Here is a 19240-nt window from a genome sequence, read left to right as displayed (position 1 = left end):
GGCTCTCCAGCCTCTGGGGGTGAGGCCTGCACCGGCGCAGGAATGGCATTTGTTGGTTTTGAACAGAAGTTCTCAAACAAGGCTTCAGGACCCTTTATGTTCCTAAAACTTACTGACTGTAGTTTGTGTGAGTAAATCGATTGGTAACTTCTGTGTTAGAAATGAACACAGGAGTTTTAAAGGATTTGCTTACTTACTTACATAATAGCATTATAGGTTATAGTAGCTTCCAGGGCTGCTGTAACAAAGTGCCACAAATTGCAGGGCTCACAGCAACAGACCCTTGTCCTCCCACAGTTCTGGGGGCCAGCGTCTGGAGTCCAGGGGTGGACAGGCCCGCTCTCCTGAGGGAGGTCCATCTGCTCCAGGCCTCTCCCTGCTGCTGGTGTTCTGGGCCTGCAGACAGGCTCTGCTCTGTCTTCACAGGGCTGCTCCCCTGTGTGTCTGTGTCCAAATCCCCTCTTCTCGCAGGGACACCATCACTGCGTCGGGCCCACCCAGTCCACTGTGGCCTCACCTTAACTTGATCAAAGACTGTTTCCAGGAAGGTCCTAGTCACAGAGCTCGGGAGTTAGGACTTGAATATGTCTTTTTGGAGGACACCATCCAATCCGTAACATACTAAAATTAACATTTTCTTGAATAATAACTGTGTTTTTAAAACTAGAAAAGTAGTGTTGTTTTGCTGTTTCACAAATCTCTTTAACATCTGGCTTAGTAAAAGGTAGTTGGATCTCACAGCTGTTTCTGCTTTTGCTGTGATGTGATGATCACATCATGTCCTAGCCTGGTGTCCTGCTGCCGCTGTGACAAGTCGCGGACCTGGGGCTGAAAGCCATACAGCCTTCTTCCTGTTCCCAGAAGTGCCAAATGGGTCAGCAGGGCCGCCCTCCTCTGGAGGCTTCCCGGAGAATCCACTCCCCACCTTCTCCGTCCTCTGCGGCCTGCTTCTGGGGCCACACCTTCTCTGCCTCTGCCCTCTGCCTCCCTCCTGCGAGGACCCTGGGATTCATCCAGGGCCAGCCAGACCGTCCAGGGTCATTTCCCAGCTCAAGGTCCCTTTTGCCCCAGCAGGTGACAAGGCAGGGTTAGGACACGAGCTTGTTCGGGGGCCATGGTCAGCCTAGTGCATGTAGCCTCTGAAAAATTGTGCAAGAGGGGAAAAGGCAAATAGAATGTCGTCATCATCGGTAGTAGCATCCTGAGAATGGGCTTGGCCTGCAGCCTCCCGGACGGTCTCAAGCTCTAGGCCTGTAGCCACACCTGCCGCACCACCGGCCCCAGGAGCTCGCCTGTCCTGGCAGGGCCCTGCCCGCTGTGCTCTGCTGGGCGAGCATCTCTTGCGGGTGAGCTGCCATTTGTTCAGCCATTTCCCTGTGGTCAGAATGTTTGCCTCCATGCCGCGCCCAGCACTGACATCCTGTCTCTTCTCCAGGAAGCCATCTAGAAGCAGATTATCTGGTTGATAGCCATGTGTGTCTCTTAAACTTTGTTATTTTAAAGGTCACATGTTTAGAATCTTTCTCTGTGAAGCCCAGGAATTGTGTTGCTAAGTGCCTTTGCTGTCAGCTCTCCTGGGTCGAGGCTGTGGGTAGAGCATTGCCCTCGCAGCCCAGGGCTCAGCTCTGGCGGGGTGTTGTCTGCAGCACCTTGCGCAGCGTTCTGTGCTTCTGTCCCCTTCCTCAGGCATGCACGGTGTCTCCCTGCCACCCCTCCCCTCCCCACCGAGTCCAGCTCTTGCCGCGCCCCAGATCCTATGTCTGTTCTCGCTGGGCTTGCACACCCCACACCTTCCCTTCTCTAAAGATGCTGCTGTGTCTCAGCTTCATCTTCACTCTAAAGTGGTTGTTCTCCTTATAATTCTTTTTGAGTTCTGTCACTTCATTTCTGAGTGTTTGAAAACCTGGTTTATATTGTTGTTTCATGTCTTGTATCTTTTTCTGAAATGTTGTTTTACTGTTTTTTTATAAATTAATTATGAAATAATTTCAAACTTAGAATTTGCAAGTATAGGACTTTCTGTCCCATCCGGTCAGCCTCCTGCCTGCAGACAGGTGACTTCTGTTTCTGGGTCCTTCAGAGCAGTTGCAGTGGGCCACCCCTCTCTGTCTCAGTGTATTTCCCAGTGACAGAGTCATCCTCGTGTGACTGCGTGCAGTGATCCAGTGTGGAAATCAAGCGTAGATACTACACTCTTGTCTAGGTGACAGACCATGTTGGAATTTTCCAGCAAGAACCACAGCCAGGTGAAGCGTCTGGCTGGGAGCTGGCTCTCTGCGCTCGTCTTTCCCAGCCTGGGCATTTTGAAGAGAAAGGTTAGCTGTGTCAGATCTGGGCCTGTCTGACGTGTCTTCATGATGCCATACATTTCATGCATTTTTGGCAAGAATACCACAGAAGTCTCACATTGCTGGTGACATGGACGTTGGTCACCGGTTGTGTGGAAACGGCCAGGTTTTTCGGTTGTGAGTTACCACTTTTCCACTTGTAGCTTGTGCACCTGTTAATAATTCTTCCCTGAGTCAGTGATTCCAGTAGTGTTTGCACAATGACAGATTCCCTCACCCTGCCCTCCGTGTCTCGGTCAGGTTCTCCCGTGTGGAAGGTGTCTTAGATTTCACGGCAGTGGGAGCGTGCATGCTCACGTGCGTGCGGGTGGGAGCCCGTCTCACGGCCCTGGTGCTGCCGGTGCGGCCTCTCGGCTCTCTTCCTGCCTGTGTCTGTGCCTCCTGTTGGAGGTGAGGAAGCCAGTTTCCTTCTCCCCAGGAAACACCCCAGCAGTTGTTTCAGGACGGCGTGCCTGCCCGCAGCGGGTGAAGTCTGCTTGCCGCAGCCGAGTGTCAGTTCACACCCTCTCATTGTCAGTCTGAGGGCCCATTGTGGAAGTGCCTCATTCATGAGTTTCTGGGGTTGTTTCCTCCCCCTCCACTGGGGTTACATTAGTCATTTTTTGGCTCATTTGTTTCTGTTTATATTTCGTATTTTATTCCATTTTTCTCCATTTGTGTTGATATTATTTATTTATTTATTTAGAGCATTTGAAGCATTAGCATGGTTCCAGAGGCCAGTCATCGTATACTCAAGGGAAGTGTCTTGTTAGTTTCTGGTTTATCCTTTTTTTGCTTTTTCTTCCCCCTAAAAGAAGTAGATATGGGTATATATTTTTTTCCCTTCTGTCTTGCACAAAGGATCATGTTGTATTTTATGGATCTTGTTTGCATCTTGCTGGCTTTTCTTGCTTGTGTTTCCTGTAAATGCCTCACTTTGCAGAGACTTCCCTTCTCTCTCCAGCACCCGGCTCTCTCCTGTGGACTTTGCATATCTGCCTGACTGTTCGTATGGCATTCAGGTTGCTCCCAGTGTTTTGCAGTTACAAACTGCTGTGGCGAGTAGCCTAGTGCACACGTCCCTTTGTCTTGCTCAAGGTGTTTCTCAGGGTAAATTCCTAGAAGCAGGTGGTGGCTAAGCGGGAAACGCCTGACCGTTTGCTGCGTCGTTAGGTATTGCAGACTTCTTTGCAGGCCGCAGGGCAACGGGCTCCCAGTCCTGACAGCAGTGGGCACTGTGTCTGTGTCCTGATGGCCTCCCCAACAGAATGTGACATCAGGCTTTCTGATTTTTGCCAATTTGTTAGATGAAAAAGAGATCTCTGTGTAATTCTGATTTGCTTTTCTCTCAGGGGTGAGGGGAACATCTCAGTTGCTCAAGCACCACCTATTCCTTTGGTGGCACCACCCAGATGGTGTGAGGGGCGTCACTCCCTCCGCTCTCACCTGACGTCCCTGCTCCCTGCCAGGAGACATCTGAGGCTCCTCCTTCCCTTAGCCTGCTCGGCTGTGAGTTTCTCAGGCCTGACTTGGTTTTGTTAACCGTGGTGGTCTGGAGGAGGCTTGGTCAGTATGGTGAAGGATGTCCCTGGCCTGGGGTGTGTCTGGTGTTTTCCCTATGGATTTACCAGGGCTTGGGGAGGAAGCGCTGTCCCGCATCCGCGCTATCCCCTCAGCCTGACGATGGAGTGCTGGTGCTGACCTTGACCGCCAGGCCCAGGTCGTCCTTGTCTGGGCCCTCCACGATCCCCTCCTCCCTCCTTCCCACACTGTCCTCCTGGGAGTCAGCAGGCCCCCCCGCGGGGGTGGCGTGATCTCCCCAGGGGCTGCTTGCCATGGCCAGCGTGAGGCAGTGGTTTCCCGGGAGTGCCAGCAGCAGCACAGAGCACACAAACCAGGCGTCAGCAGAGTCCTGCCTGTGCTCGGGCACCATCAGGAAGCCCAAAGACAGCCCACAGGTTGGGAGTCACTTGCTGCCCACATATATCTCACGAGGGCTTTGTGTCTAAAATAGGTAAGAAACTCTTAGAACTCAACAAAAATGTGGCGAACAACAAAAGCTACAGATAGACATTTATTCAAAGAAATTATCCAAATGGCTAAAATGCACATGAAAACACATCCTTCATCATCAGGGGGATGCAGCCAAAGCCACAGTGAGATGCCACCTTATACCTCAAAGGACGGCTGTCATACTACAGTGGGACCATGACAGGTGCTGCTGAGGACCTGGAGCCTGGGGACCTTTTATGTCAGGGCGACCACCTTGGAGACAGGTAGCTGCTAGGAAGTCAAGCCTCGGGTCACTGTGTACGCTGCTTGGCGTGCACAGTACTTGACCCCCTGTCAGTCTGGAGGCCAGAGGTGGTTTCTCCTGAGGCCTTGCCTGGCGTGTCAATGGTCAGACCCTGCTGCCCCTTTGGGCAGTGTGAGGTGGTGTGTTTCCTCATTGGGAGGCGTGCAGTGGCTGTCTCCTGCCCCGCTATGATGGAAATGTCATTATACTCAATGCCTAGATCTGTTAATTTTCGGGGGATTGCCAGATGGTGATATGTTAAGTCCGTTGTTTAATTTATTAGGAGAAGTAATTCTTTAAGGGCACTTTTCACCTCATCTCTTCTGTTATTTGGTAATACCGTTTTTATAGGAAAGGAAGGACAAATGCTTGATTTTTTTCCCTTTTATTTTCCAAATTTTCAGCTTTGGGAGTTGGCATTTATTCCCAACTTATTATTGGTCCCTTGTCACCCAGGGGAGGAGAGTGGGTTTTAATGTCACCAGTGAGTCTGTGCAGGTGAACGTAGTTGACGGTTGAGTGTGAGGGGAGGCTCATCATTCCTAAGGAGTCACTGGGCTGTCTTCAGCTGCCGGCGGGCCCAGGCACCCTTTGGATGCGGCCCCAGTAGTTGGTAGTCAGGGTGTTCCCTGCTCAACCATGCTTCCCACCCAGTCTGGAATCAGCACCGTCTGCAAGAGGCCTTGGTTCCCCGGAACAGGGGATGCGGGCCCTGGGTGCCTTCATGGCTGGATGGCTGTGGCCTGGGTCTCAGGTGGACAGTGGACAGGGCTCGCACACACATGTACATACCCCCTGCGCTTGTGCCACTGCTTCTGGTTCAAGCTTGGGCTGCAGAGACTTCAGAGCCTCTTCTCGGACCTGTGTCCTCCCCACAGCAGGGATGCCTGCTCTTAGGATGTAGTCCGTAGAGTCAGAACAATGCCGACCTGCACCCCTGTGCTTTCCTCTGCCCAGGGCTGAACATGGAGCTGGAAGACATCGCAAAGCTGAAGAGTAAGTGCTGCCCCTCTGGCTGGTGGCTGGACAGGGGCTGGCCCCTGACACCTGCTTGCCCGCAGTGATCCTGCTGCGCCTGGAGGGGGCCATTGATGCTGTCGAGCTGCCTGGGGACAAGAGTGGCGTCACCAAGCCTGGCAGGTGAGGGGTGGGGAGTGGGAGCTGGGAACAAAACGTACTGGGGCCTCGGTTCCCGCAGCGTCGTACCTGCCTGATGCCAGTGGCCACGGCCAGCTCCCAGAGAGCGAGGTCCGGCCCGCTGTGGGGGCCTCTCGTTTGGCCACGCAGAGCACTGTCCCTGGTGCGCAGTCCCCGACCCCGTGCGTGGAGGCCCCTGCTTGCCCTGTCGCCCACCTCCTCTGGCCCAGCCCTTTGACGGCCGCACAGTTGCTGTTTAGAAAGAGACACCTGCTTCCGTGCCTGCTTTCTGCGAGGACAGTCCTGCCAGCCGGTGCTTCAGGCCTCCAGTGGGCTCGCAATGTTCTGGGCAGCCACAGGCCCACAGTCTTCCCAGCTGCCCACAGCAGTAGGCTCCTTTCCCAGAGTCAGAGGAGGGACCACACCCAGGGGTTGCCTATAGCTCCCTCAGTGTACAGCTGACGGCTGTGCTGCAGTCCAGGCCCAGGTTTACTGAGGTGCAGAATGTTTGGAATGTTCTAGAGCCCTGGGCTGCCTGCCTTTTCCCTGAACCTGTCTGCTCAGGCCCTTGCACGGGCCCCCAGTTGCCTGCCATGCGACCTAAGCTCCTCAGCCTGCCCACCCCACACCTCCCGTCTTCCCAGAGCCGCTCTTTGGGGCCCTGGCCCCCATCTGAGGCCTGAGCCCCAACACTCTGCCTCTTCCTCAGACTCGGGTCTCCAGGGGGCTCCTGAGGGCAGAGGCTCCCCACCCCCAGGCCTGGCCTCCCCTCAGCGCTCAGAGCTTGTTGCTGCTGAGCCAAGGACACGTAAAGCTGCTGGCCGTGGCGTTCCGTCCGCCGGCCTCTGCCGGGCTGAGCCTCCTCTCTCCTTGGCAGCTACATCTTCGAGCTGTTCGCCGAAGCCCAGATAACGGCTCGGACCAAGGGCTGCGTCCTGGACTCCCTGGACCAGATCATCCAGCACCTGGCAGGACGTGAGTCCCCAGCGTGTGCTGTGCCCCGTGGCTGCCTTAACCCTACTGCCCTCAACTCAGGCTGCCACCTGCCACGCCCCTGGGCAGGAGCTGGCCCCTGCAGTGCCCTTTCTGACCCGGGGATGCTGACAGATCAGTGCCATTGGACTGGTGTGTCCTTTAGCACCCAGGCCAGCTTTGCTGTTTCCTAGTCGGCCCCTTTCAAGGGAGATCAGCAAGGGTCCTGGTAGGTCAGTGAGCTGTGGGTCTCGCCAGCTGCCCCCCAAGCCGCACCATGTCCTGTTCCTGCTCAGGGGGCTTCTGTGGAGCCATTTCCCAGAGGCTTTGCTGGGCTTTGGGGTGGCCTCTTTCATGCCACTGCCCCAAGGGCTGAGGTAGAGTTTGGCGGCTCCTGAGGCCAGAGGGCCTTCCCTTCCCTGGTGGTGTTGGGGTGCTCAGCACCCTCTCCTTCCACAGGTACGGGGCTGTTCAACAACACGGCGGGACTGCAGAAGCTTGCGGATATCATCCAGGTAGGGACGGGCTTGCAATGAGGGTGCAGGTGTCTCCTTTCCTGATTTGTCTGGGCGCTTCTGGGCTTGCACTGATTGTAGATATGGGGCAGGACAAGGTGCCTGCCCACCTGTCTCAAATGAGCACCCCAAGGCCTGGCCCTCTCAACCTGGATGCACAGCACAGGCCTTGGGGAGTGCCCATGCTCGGCCACTCCTAGCCAGTTATGTCCACTCAAGAGCCAGGGCTAGGTGGGGAGTGAGGGCTGTGGAGGTGAGGGCCTAGAGTGGTGCCCCCGGTTTTCAGACAGGCCTTCTTGCTCTTGCCCAGCCAGCGGCTGTCATGTTTTCTCAAGTTTTTTCCTCCAACATCTTAGAGGAAAGTCAGAGTGAGAGCCCATTATGGAGGTGAGGGGGGAAGAAGGGCATAGACTGTACCCCTAGCCCCAAGTCTGCCTGCCAGGTCCGCCATACCCAGAGAAAGCTCAGATGAGCAGGGTTTGTTCAGATCATGCCCGTGAGCCCAGGCGGGGCCCCTGGGACTGTTGGGAGTCAGTGGGCATTGTCCCCACATCCTCTGGGCCAGATCAGCCTCACTCTGGGCTCTGGGATGCATTTTGGGGTGGGGACAGCCACCCGGGGACCCTGAGCCTTCTACTGTATGCAGACCCCATCTTTCCCTGGCCAGGCCACCAGTGGGGATGTCACATGCCTCAGGGTTGCTGGACACGACTGCTGCCTGACCCCCAGCATGCTGTCCTTTGGTCCAGCCAAGCCATTTCTCAGCTCAAGTGGTCGAGCCTCTGCTCGAGGAGATGGGTGGGGGTTACAGGAAGTGGGGGCGTCCCAGGCCTTTGCTGCCTGAGGCCACAGCCCAGCCTGACTGCTGGGTCTCTGGGCAGCCCCAACCCCTCTGTCTACATCTCTGGCCATCCACCCGCACTGCCCTGTCTGTCTTGAAGTCCCTGCTCCTGGGAAGTAGGCTCTGTCAGTCCACCCTGCGGCCCTCCCCGTCCAGGCGCCTGGCTGAGCCCCAGGCCTGCACAGCTCCTGCCCTCCCTAAATGCTCATTTAGGGGACAGCTTTCCCCCTCTAGACCCTCTGGAACCCGAACACCGCTCACCCTGGGGGTTGGGATTTCCCTCGGTGGCTGCTCTGAGTAGCCCCTGGCTGTGCCTCTGTCTCCACCTACCCGGCCACCTGCAAGCCAGTGTGCTCTGGTGAGGCCCGTCCACTGGAGGAAGTGTGGCCTCATCACTTCCTGCCGGGGCTACGTGTCTCATGCTGGCTCCTGAGCAGCTGCAGCACACAGCTTCCGTGGGGGTGCAGGTGCGCTGGGAGGGTCTAGACGGGGTCAGCGAGCCGGGGCCTTGGCCGGGAGGTGGGGTCACATGGGCAGCCTGTATTAGCGCTACCCTGCGAGGCCCAGCTGGGCTGGAGACCCCACGCCTCTGCACACTCCAATCCCCTTGCGCTTTGTGTGACAGACCCAGTCTCGAGGGGGGATGAGGCAGGAGGGTGGGAGAGCAGGCGATGTGGAGAGGAGCCCCAAGGCTCGGGCCAGAGACGCTCCTGAGATGGCCTGAGATCCGCTCACCCTCTGAACTGGCCCCAGTGGGAAGCTACAGGGGCACAGATGCCATGCTTACCAGCCCTGCTGAAGACATCGGGCAGGATCGGCGGCCGGCCCACGGTGGGAGCAGTCCCATGGCCCTGGAGGCACAGTGTGGAGAGGGGAGGGGATCCGAGAGAGGCACACAGCAGCGACAGGAGTGGCCAGTGAGGATGCTGGCAGTTATCTAAAACCCTTCCTGTCCCTTGGGGCCTGAGGGCTGAGGTCCAGTCTGCAAAGAAAACCACTGCCCACCGTGTCTCTCACCTGCTCACGGCTCCTCTGGCTCCTTAGAGAAGTGGTGTGTTCTTCCTGTGCCTACAGGCAGACACTTGGGTAAAATGCAAGGCCAGACATTTGGCTTCTGAGCAGTGAAGCTGACTTTTGAAGCTGCTCTTGCCTGGGTGCTTATATGTCAAGGACGGCTGCCCTTGGGCCGTGCTCCCAGCAGCACTGTGTGCCCACACACCCGCGGGCAACGTGCATGTGTGCCAGCCGCCCTCTCTGCTTTGCTCTCTTGCCCTCACAGCCCGGCGTCTGTCGCCTGCTCCTGGCCATCTTTTCTAGCACGTTAACTGGCTGTGAGTGCTGCCCATGCTCCCAGCCTCCCTGACCACGTGTGTGCGCCTGTTCCGCCTTTGTTCACGGCGCTGTCTTGTTGCTCTGGGTGCGGGTGTTTGGTGTCAGTCAGAACAAGCTCCTCCTCTTGACCTCCTAAGCTCGCCCTGGTACGCTCCCCACCAGGTGGATTTCCAGCCAGCCTGTTCACTTGTCGTCATAGTTTTGACTGGAACACACAGGACTTTACGGTTATTTGGGGAAAGCCAGCGACCCCACCAGGTTGAGTGCAGCTTGCAGGCCTGTCACCAGGTGGCGAGGCCTCTGTTCCCAGGGGCGTGTCGCAGTTTGCGCCCCAGAGGGGTGCAGCGCACCTTTCGGGGAGGGCCCGCCGTGCTCGTTACCAGGAGCCCGCCAACGTCCCTCTGCTGGTCTCGTGTGAAGCTGACTTTTGGGTGAAGCAGTTTGTCGCTTGGTTTCCTCTAGTGTCCTAAGTAGACATGGCGTTTGTGACATGCAGTGTTCTGTGCCTCCTGCCCTAGCATCTGTCCCTCCTGTCACTTTTCCGTGGCTTATTGTGTTGGGCAAGAGCACAATCCTGTTCGCTTAGGGAACAACTCATCCCTTTGCTTTGGGAGTGAACGCAGGTCCTTTCCCCTGACTCTGACCCAGCCCAGGGAGGAGAGAGGGCAGGTCACCTGGGCCCTGGGCCCTGTGAGAGCAGCAGACAACCCGCAGGGAGGGGCGGGGAGGTGTGAGCTCCTGCCCCTCGGCCTGGGCCCGGTACAGGGGATGCTGTCAGCCTGAGGTGGGGGCGGGCGATGACGACGCCCTGAGGCCTGTCTGTCCTGTGTAGAGGGCGACTGGCAGGAGTGGTGGCCTCTGGTGTGTCCTGCTGACTTCATCCCTTGTATTTGCTTCCAGATTGTGTTCAGTGTGGACCCTGCTGAGGGAGGCCTTGGTGCCATGGTGGGAACTGGGGTCTCTCAGTCCTACAAGGTGGGGACTACCTCCAGGATTGGGGGCTCCTGGGTGGGGGTCTTGGTCCTATAAGGTAGGGGCCACCTGTCCATTCCACCCCTCCAGGTACATATCCACCCTGATACTGGTCACCAGAGGACAGCTCAGCAGTCAGACACCTGGAGCACCCCAGCAGCCAGAAAACAAGGTACAGTGCCCAGGGCGGGGACTCCCTGCTCGACCTCATGTGGTACCCTGTCTGGCTGTGGTCTTCTCAGCCACCTGGTGGTTCTGGCCAGCTCCTGTGAGTCCAGCCATCTCTGGGAAACCTCGCCACTTGCCCCCTGAAGTCAAAGTGTCAGCTGGAAAGACCTCGACCCCACTGGGGACATTTCCACTAGGGGCTGGCCACAGAGCCCCAATGGCTTACAGAAACCCTGCCAGCACAAGGCCCACACCGTCCAGTGGGGGCCAATGCTGGGTGCTGGCCGAGGGTCGCTCAGGTCCCTCTGGTGCCCGCCCAGCTGCCCTGAGAGCCGCTCTGAACTCAGGCCTCGCGCCATGTCCTTGCCTCATTCGCTCTGCATGTCTTGGAGCTGGGCTGTTCGGGGATGGCGGTCTGCGCCAGGCACGCTGCAGCCCTTGCTGTGGGCTAGCCCATGCTGGCCAAGGCGTGTGTCCCCACGGTGCTCAGCCTTGGCAGGTATCCCAGCCCACCCCAGGTGAAGCTTAGCACCCCTGTGCTTCAGCCTCTTGGATGGGGGGTGCGGCCCAGCATGTCCGGGGCAGCAGGTCCTGCAGTCAGGCACATTCTCTGGCTACTCCTCAGCGCAGCTGGTGACCCACCCCTGCCCGCCCGAGCTCCAGGCCCAGCCTGCAGCTGGCAGTCCCTTGAGCCACATACCCCCCATGGGCTGCTGTCCGCCGTCCATGGAGCTGAGCAAAGAAAGAAGGGCTGGGAGCCTGGGCAAGGCCTGCGCTGGTGAGAGGCCCGCCATGTGGCCTTAGCAGGTCACTCAGCCTCCAAGCAGGAAGTGGCTTCTGTGAGCTGGGAGACCGGTGCACCCTCCCACAGCATTTGTGTGGTGACAGGAGCCTGTCTCTGCCTTGGGCCAGTGCCCGATACCTCCCTGCACATCTGCCTCCTCTCCTCACGGGGCCAAGCATGACCACTGGCAGGGCGCACAGGTCCCAGGGTAAGTGAGGCGAGGCAACTCCTGAATCCTGTACCTCTGAGAGCATGTGAGTTCTCAGAAATAGCCACTCCCTGGTTGGGCATTTGTAGGAAATTAGGTCATCTCTGGCTTTACTGAGAAGCTCGTTATGTGTGAGCAAGGGTCATGGTGGGGGCCAAGGCCCTGGACAGAGGTGAGAACACCCTGTCCCCGCATTCCTCCCTAAAGCAGGGCCTTTCTGAAGGTGGAAGAGGCTTCTCTGGCCCCGGAAAGTGGTTTGTTCTTTTCTGGACACATCCCTCATCCTGGCCTTGACTTCAGAGCCCTATTCTAAGTCATCGTGCTTGTGCTGGCAGAGCAGGGGAGGTGGGCATGCTGCCTGCCCTGGGGGCGCTGCTCTGCTCCCCCCATGCCTGCGACCTTGTCCTGCACTTCCTGCCTCCGCCACCGGGGGCTTGGCGCCCTCTCGCACGTCCGCCAGGAATGTCCGCAGGCTGGGCTCAGCTTCCTGCTCTCTGCGCCCCGAGCCACATGGCGGTCTCTTTAGAAACAGGCTGGGCCTGGCTCATCTGAATGGAGGTGATCCCAGCCTCTGTCCTGGGGCTGCTGTGAGGCTGCTTCCTGCTCCCGGAACCCCCAGGGAGGGCCAGCTCCCAGGTCAGCGCAGAGCTCAGGCAGGGCCCCCATCAACAGGCATGCAGGGAGCCGGGCCCAGTGGCTGCCTGTGACACTGCAGATGGCAGTAGGGAGGTGGTGCCATGAGGCCTCCTCCCCATCAGGGTGCCTCCGTGGCCCAGGCCCACAACTGCCTCCCCCAGGGAAGGTGCTGAGTTACTGGTGCTTCAGTCCCGGCCTCAGCATGCGTGAGCTGGCCCACCAGGGCGTCCGCTGCCTCATCCTCACCAGCGGCACACTGGCCCCTGTGACCTCCTTTGCCCTGGAGATGCAAATGTAAGTGCCCTTGGGGCCCTGAGGCCACCCCACCTCGGGCTGCCGGCCCCAGGAGCTCAGGACCTCATGGGCCCCACTCCCCTTCGGCCCCTCAGCCCTTTCCCAGTCTGCCTAGAGAACCCACACGTCATCAACAAGCACCAGATCTGGGTGGGCATCGTACCCAAAGGCCCAGACGGAGCCCAGCTCAGCTCTGCCTTTGACAAACGGTAGGGGGCCTGACGGGCAGGGAGGTGGGCAGGCGGAGCACTGGGCCCTGGTGGCAGCGGCTTCCTGTCTGCAGGTTCTCCGACGCATGCTTGTCCTCCCTGGGGAAGGCACTAGGTGAGTGAGTGCCTGGGAGCCCTTGGCCCCAGGCTGCCCTGTCCGGAGCCCCCACCCAATTCTGTGGTGTTGGCAGCCCGTCTCACCTCTCCACAGCCCTGCTCTCCCTGGGGCGTGCAGGGACCTCTGCAGACCCCCGTCCCGCTGACCACAGCCTTGGTACTTACAGGCAACATCGCCCGCGTGGTCCCCCACGGGCTCCTGGTCTTCTTCCCGTCCTACCCCGTCATGGAGAAAAGCCTGGAGTTCTGGCGGGTGTGTCTTCCTCTGTGCCTCCTGGGAGTGGAAGGGGAGCCCCAAATGGCCAGGGGTCTGGTAGGGCCCCAGCATGTGCCTTTTGAGAAGGTGAAGTGCAGTCCTTGGCAGGCCAGGCCTGACGGGCGCCCATCCCCGCCCCCTCCCACAGGCCCACGACTTTGCCAGGAAGCTGGAAGCTCTGAAGCCTCTGTTCGTGGAGCCAAGGGGCAAAGGTGGCTTCTCGGAGGTCCGAGCTCCCCAGGGCCCTGCTGTCCCTTGTGGCTGCCCCAGGCTTCCTGCCGCCCTGACCAGGAGCTCAGCCAGCTCCATGCTGCCTGGCTGAGGTCCTGCCTGGGTCCAGCACGTCGCCCTTCAGGGAGTCCGGGCACAGGGATGGCGGCAGCAGATTTGTGTCTGAAGGGCGGCAGTGAAGCATGGCTCCCCTGCCTCCTGGCCCTGGGCAATGGGGTGCCTGGGCTTCTGGGAAACACTGAGCAGGCCCTGGGTGTCAGGTCCAGGCCAGCCTGAGAACCCATGCCGTGAAGAAGCTTCCAGAACCCTGCTGCCCCTGTAACCCCCTCCTGCCTGGGATGATCCTTCCTTTCAGAGGATGAGACCAGAGAGGATGGGGTCTGGCTCGCAGAGGGGCCGGGGCCAGGGATGACCAGCCTCTCCTAACAGGTAATGGATGCCTACTACACGAGAGTCTCCTCGCCTGGGTCCACCGGGGCCACCTTCCTGGCTGTGTGCCGGGGGAAGGTGAGGCGTCTGTTCCCCACCTGGTGCCTGTGCCCTGGGTCACAGGGCTGCACTGTGGGTGGGACAAGCTGGTTGCCTTGCAGGGACCTGACATCCAACAAACGTGTTAGGAGGGCGCAGCCCTCCCGGCCTGGCTGGGACTGGCCCTGAGATGAGCACTGGGTCCCTCGGAGAACCCAGTGGGAAGGACAGAGCTGGCTTTGAAAATGTGGGCCTCAGCTGTGGGATCCTGGGGCCATGGGCCCCAGGCAGGGCTGGCCCGCTGTTAGAGGCTTCTCCCGCCTTGTCCATACCTGGGAGCATGTGGCTCTGAGGGTCTGAGCATGGCAGACCCTTGGGGGAAAGTCCTGGACTGGTGTGGAGGCGGGCTCAGGAAAAGAATGCCCACTGTCTCTCAGGCCAGTGAAGGGCTGGACTTCGCAGACAGAAATGGCCGTGGTGTGATCGTCACAGGCCTTCCATACCCACCACGCATGGACCCCCGGGTGCTCCTCAAGATGCAGTTCCTAGATGAGCTTAAGGGCTGCAGCGGGGCCAGGGGCCAGGTGAGATGCTCAGGGTGTGGGGAGGGGTGGCAGGTGACGTGCTCTGGGCAGGCAGCAAGGGCTTGAGCTCCCATGACCAGGCGCCCGCCTCCTGCCCCACAGTTCCTCTCTGGGCATGACTGGTACCGGCAACAGGCGTCCAGGGCTGTGAACCAGGCCATCGGGCGGGTTATCCGGCATCGGCATGACTACGGGGCTGTCTTCCTCTGTGACCACAGGTGTGGCCCTCCACACACACAGGCCCCCGTCCTCAGACTCAGAGCCCGGGAGGTGGGCTGTGTTGTGGGTAGGGCACTCGGCTGACAGCTGCCCCGCTAGGTTCACCTGTGTGGATGCCAGAGCCCAGCTGCCCTCCTGGCTGCGCCCCCATGTCAAGGTCTACGGCAGCTTTGGCCACGTTGTCCGAGACGTGGCCCAGTTCTTCCGAGTCGCTCAGAAAACTGTGAGTCCTGAATGCTTAGCTGGCCCTACCTGCACACCTACTCAGGGTAGGCCCGGCAGGACCCCCAACTGCTTTGTGACTATCCAGATGCCAGTGCCAGCCCCCCTGGCTGCTGCCCCGAGTCTGGGCAGGGGAGGAGGAGCTGTCACGGTGGCTGTGTTGCCCAGCCCTCTTTCCACCAGGAAAGCCAAGTGCCTGGATGTGCACATCCCCAGCCTGAGGAGGGGACCCACAGGTGTGTGTGGCCGGTGGCACGCTGGGCCTGATGCCCACTGCCCAGCTGAGCCTGAGTGGCGGTTGGGGGGACCTGGCTCACCCCACCTTGCCCCCAGGCAGGCTTCGCTGCCCACACACCTGTTCTCTCAGGACCACCAGCCACCGGGGATGCTGAGGGCAGCCTGTGTGTGGAGTATGAGCAGGAGCCAGTCCACACCCAGCGGGGGCCTGTGGGGCTGCTGGCTGCCCTGGAGCACAGTGAACAGCTGGCGGACAGGCCCGGGGACGAGGCCCTCCCCCCGGATGAGGAGGTGCGGTGGGGCTGGGGTCCTGGAGGTGGACACAGACCCCACGCTCCACCTGGCATCCTCTGGCACCTCTGTGCTCATGCCTGTAAATCCCTTTGTCAAGGGGCAGTTGGGGGGTCGAGCACAAAACCTGGCGATGCTGTGTGCCGCCTCGGCACGGCTCCTGGCCCTCAGCTGCTCCCCTGCATGCTCTCTGCGCAGGCAGGGTGAGTGCCGCCCGGGGTGCAGCTCCTGCTGCAAGGCTGGCCCTTTCAGGAGCCTGAGCTGTGGGCAGGACCCAGCTCCTCCCCCAGGGCCTTTGTCCAGCAGCTGGGGACTTCCCAGCCTGACCGGGCTCCCTGCATCCTCCTTCCTGTGGGGCAACATTCCTCGTCCCTCGTCCCTTCCCCCTGGCCCCCTCCCCGTCCTGCCCTCTGGGTACTAGAGGGAGCCCAGCTGCCCTCAGCGGGCAGCAGCCCCCTTCCCAGCAGTCGCCCTCAGTTACCGCGGACTGCGTGTGCCGAACCTGCTCCCGGGCTTTGCTTCCTGCAAGCCAGACGGAGGCTGAGGCGGGACTGGGAGAGGGCCCTTCTCCCCGCGGGCCCGGGCCCAGGCCCCGGGCGGCTTCGGGGGCCCTGGGGGGTGGGCCCAGACAGAGCTGTCGCCCTCAGGCACAGCGCTGCTCCACTCTGTCCCTTCCGTGTGAGAAGAGGCCGGTGGGCGAGCAGAGAGGCGGGAGGAGGAAGATCAGGCTGGTCCGCGGCCCGGTACGTGAGCTGCCCAGATGCGCCTGGGCACGTGGGAGACAGGTGGTCCCTGGGGCCGCCCACTGAGTGGGGTGTGAGGTGAGAGCGAGCCAAGCCCGCCCTCTGTCCTAGCGCCAGGGGGATGGGCTCTGGAAGTGGTCTGGAGAGCAGAGCCAGGCACGGGAGCCGGCCGGGCCTGTGGGTGGGCAGTGGGTGTGCAGGGCTCCCTGCTGCCCTCTCGGGGAGGAAATGCAGGCCCAGGCACTGACGGGGCGCGTGGCCTCGGCACCCACATCTGCTCCAAGGCCTGTAGCGCCCCCGCCTTCATTTTGGCTGGAACGTTCACAGACAGTTCAGCCCAGGCCTCACGCCATGTTAGCTGCATCTCAGCAGCCAAGCCCGCTTGCCCTGGCAGCCCCACGCTGCTCTTCAGCGCCCAGGGCCCGGCTGCGTCCCGTCCCTGCTGCCACGAGCGTCTTCGCACTTGTTAGGCCTGTGTGGATCCCAGGTCTCACATATTCATGCTTTGAGGGCATTTCAGACAGCCATAAAGTGCACAGAACAGGACAGTTCTTGCGGGGCACCCGGGCAGTGCCATGGCTGTCTCGGACTCCTTCATGTCTATGGGGTCCCAGCAAGTCCTCCCCAGCACGGGGTGGTTCCTCTGAGTCCTGCAAACTTGTGGTCAGATTCGGACTTCTTGTTTTTACTCTTTTGGGAGAGCACTTTGTGAGTGGTATGGTGGGTCCACAGACCCATAGGCTCCTTCCCAGCCAGGAGGAAGCCACGCCCTGGCCCCTTAGCAGCTTGGGTGTGGGACCTGCTGCCGGGCCGCCCTGGGCGGTGACGGGCCCTCAGCGGGAGTGTGGATGCTGACATCCGATCAGGGGCTTTCACCTTCCCAGTCTCAGATGAGAGCATTTAAGAGCAACTGAGTCACGGCCTAAGCCAGGAAGCCTCCGGAAAGCCCCGCGTGCCACTGCCTTTGTCCACGTCCCTTGGCTTCTGGGAAGACTTGGGCGGCGCCCAGGGGGACTGATGCCGTCAGGAAGTGGGCTGGGTGCCAGAGGCTAAGCCTCTGAGGCCTTGCTGGATGGGGCCTGGGGAGCCTGGGCCCCTCCTGTCTGGTTTCACATTTCCTTGTCATGGGTCCAGTGTCAGGGCAGAAGTACCCCTTGCGGTCGGACAGCTGTCCTCAGAGCCGGGGTACCCACCACAGTGCGCCTGCTGTGGGCGCGAGGAGCTTGGTGAGGTAGAAGCCCCCAGCCTGGAAAGCAGAGCTACATTCTGCCCCCTTGCTGCTCTCAGGGCCACAGCCATCTTACTGAAGCCACCATGTGAGGGTCCCCTGCTGGCTGTCCTCTGCGTACCCTGGGATTGGGGCGTCCTTCCCAGCGGCCACCCTGTCAGGCAGCAGCCCCCACAGCAGCTCACTGCCCTGGGCACAGGGGAGGGTGGGTGCTGTCTGATGGGTGCCTGGCCGTGTGTGCAGCAGGAGGGGCCAGCAACTGGAGCGCAGGCGGGCAGGGCCAAGCTGTTCATGGCAGCTGTGAAGCAGGCACTGAGCCAGGCCGACTTCGACACCTTCGCCCAGGCCCTGCAGGGCTACAAGGGCTCTGACGACTTTGCAGCCCTGGTGACTGGCCTCCGCTGCCTCTTTGCTGAGGACCCCAAGAGGCACAGCCTGCTCCAAGGTGCCCTGGCCTGCAGAGACCCCAGGGTGGGCCACGGAGTGCACAGTTGTCCCTGTTCCCTGGAAAATGGGGGGTGGCCCACAGTCCCGGGACCCAATGGCACAGTGGCTGCAGTTCGTAGGACCGACAGGCTCAGGCATCTCCTCCCTACAGGCTTCTACCAGTTTGTGCGGCCTCACCACAAGCAGCAGTTTGAGGAAGTCTGCCTGCAGCTGACAGGCCATGGCTGCGGCTTCCAACCTGAGCACAGCCTTCCCAGGAGGCAGTGGGCACAGCCAACCCTGGAGCCCAGTGGTGAGCAGGGCCTCACCCCAGGTAGGGACCCACCTGAAGGCAGGTGTCGTGGGAGCCCAGGAAGATCAGATCCCCTGCCCTCAATCCAAGGGGACTTGACAGCGTGAGAGTCACCCTCCCGTCTGGGCTTGTTGCCCACTGCGGTGTCCTTATGCCTGCCCCCCATTGCCCCGGCCACCCTGTTAAGGGGTGGCCAGCACCCTGTCCTGCTCCCCAGCATCTCGCCGTGTTGGAGGGTGTGGTCTGAGGAGGGTGGAGACCCAGTCTCCCCTTGCACAAACCTGCCTTCTCCCCAGGGAGCACTCCAGACGCTTGGGAACCAACTGGGGGCTCCTCGTGTCTCCGAGTTTCTTCAGGAAGGAGGCAGCCAGATGCCAAGCTAACCCTGTCCCGGGGCGCAGCCAGGCAGCTGGACCCAGGAGAGCACCTGAATCAAGGCCAGCCCCACCTGGCCTCTGGGCCGCACCCCACAGGTACACAGTCCTTGCAGAAGCTCCAGTCCAGAGCTGGCCGCAGAGCTGGTGGGGAGGAGGCCCTGGCGCTGTCCCCCTGAGTAAGGGCCCGGCGGTATGGGGACGCTCCAGGAGCTCCTGGGCCCTTGGGCTTCCCATCCCGCCTGGAATGTGTTCACCTCCCACCAGGAGACCCCAGCGGCTGTCCCCAAGAGGGGCCCAGAGCCAACAGAGCAGAGAAGCAGGGCCAGCCTGCCATGAGTGCCTACCTGGCTGATGTCCGCAGGGCCCTTGGGTCCTCGGGCCGCAGCCAGCTGCTCGCAGCACTGACTGCCTACAGACGTGACGACGACTTCGAGAAGGCCATGGCTGTCGTGGCCGCACTCACCACAGCGAGGCCTGAGGACCTGTCCCTGCTGCAGAGCAAGTGGCTACGGGGCCAAGGGTGCTTTCTGGGGGTGCTGTGTGGGGTGCACTTGGAAGCTGGGCTGAACAGCTCTCCCCACAGGGTTTGGCATGTTTGTGCGTCCACGCCACAAGCCACAATTCCGACGGATGTGCAAGGACCTGATGGGCCTGGCTGCCCCCGGACCCGGGGAGCCAGGATCCCGGGAGTGGAGTCCCACCTCACCTCCAGATCTCTCCCGTGGGGCTTCTGGGTCTGGTAGGGTGGCCTGCCCTGTCACGCCCAGAGCCCCACTTGGCCCTGGAAGGGGTGGGTAGCCAGAGAAGCACCGGTGCCCCTTGGACTCCTTCCTCTGT

At 60.4% G+C, this 19240-nt stretch overlaps 1 protein-coding gene and 1 long non-coding RNA gene across 3 annotated transcripts in view; one reads left to right on the top strand and one right to left on the bottom strand.

Annotated features, from left to right (window-relative positions):
- The window catches only part of RTEL1 (regulator of telomere elongation helicase 1), a 29684-nt gene that overhangs the window by 9632 nt on the left and 812 nt on the right, over positions 1-19240 (top strand). The window contains 23 exon segments of the mRNA XM_073236336.1: positions 5581-5619; positions 5685-5763; positions 6638-6735; positions 7192-7247; positions 10321-10395; positions 10483-10564; positions 12350-12482; positions 12578-12691; positions 12766-12806; positions 12976-13061; positions 13213-13290; positions 13725-13802; positions 14201-14347; positions 14450-14565; positions 14666-14789; positions 14877-15024; positions 15156-15316; positions 15964-16059; positions 17534-17732; positions 17886-18026; positions 18383-18499; positions 18668-18901; positions 18987-19142. Of these exon segments, the coding sequence (XP_073092437.1) occupies positions 5581-5619; positions 5685-5763; positions 6638-6735; positions 7192-7247; positions 10321-10395; positions 10483-10564; positions 12350-12482; positions 12578-12691; positions 12766-12806; positions 12976-13061; positions 13213-13290; positions 13725-13802; positions 14201-14347; positions 14450-14565; positions 14666-14789; positions 14877-15024; positions 15156-15316; positions 15964-16059; positions 17534-17732; positions 17886-18026; positions 18383-18499; positions 18668-18901; positions 18987-19142 (2598 nt within the window).
- Positions 3848-10334, bottom strand: LOC118970259 (uncharacterized). 2 transcript variants are annotated; one of them, XR_005058086.2, is made up of 4 exons: positions 9771-10334; positions 8419-9625; positions 5830-6012; positions 3849-5729 (listed from the first exon to the last, which is right to left on the bottom strand). It is a non-coding gene; the product is annotated as an uncharacterized lncRNA (long non-coding RNA). The 2 variants fall into 2 exon arrangements; XR_005058085.2 differs by having other exon boundaries at positions 3848-5729; positions 8419-10333.

This window comes from Manis javanica, chromosome 5 (assembly GCF_040802235.1).
Source record: "Manis javanica isolate MJ-LG chromosome 5, MJ_LKY, whole genome shotgun sequence".
Taxonomy (NCBI): Eukaryota; Metazoa; Chordata; class Mammalia; order Pholidota; family Manidae; genus Manis; species Manis javanica.
Note: the sequence above shows the minus strand (reverse complement) of the source record. Positions and strands in the feature narration are given on the sequence as shown.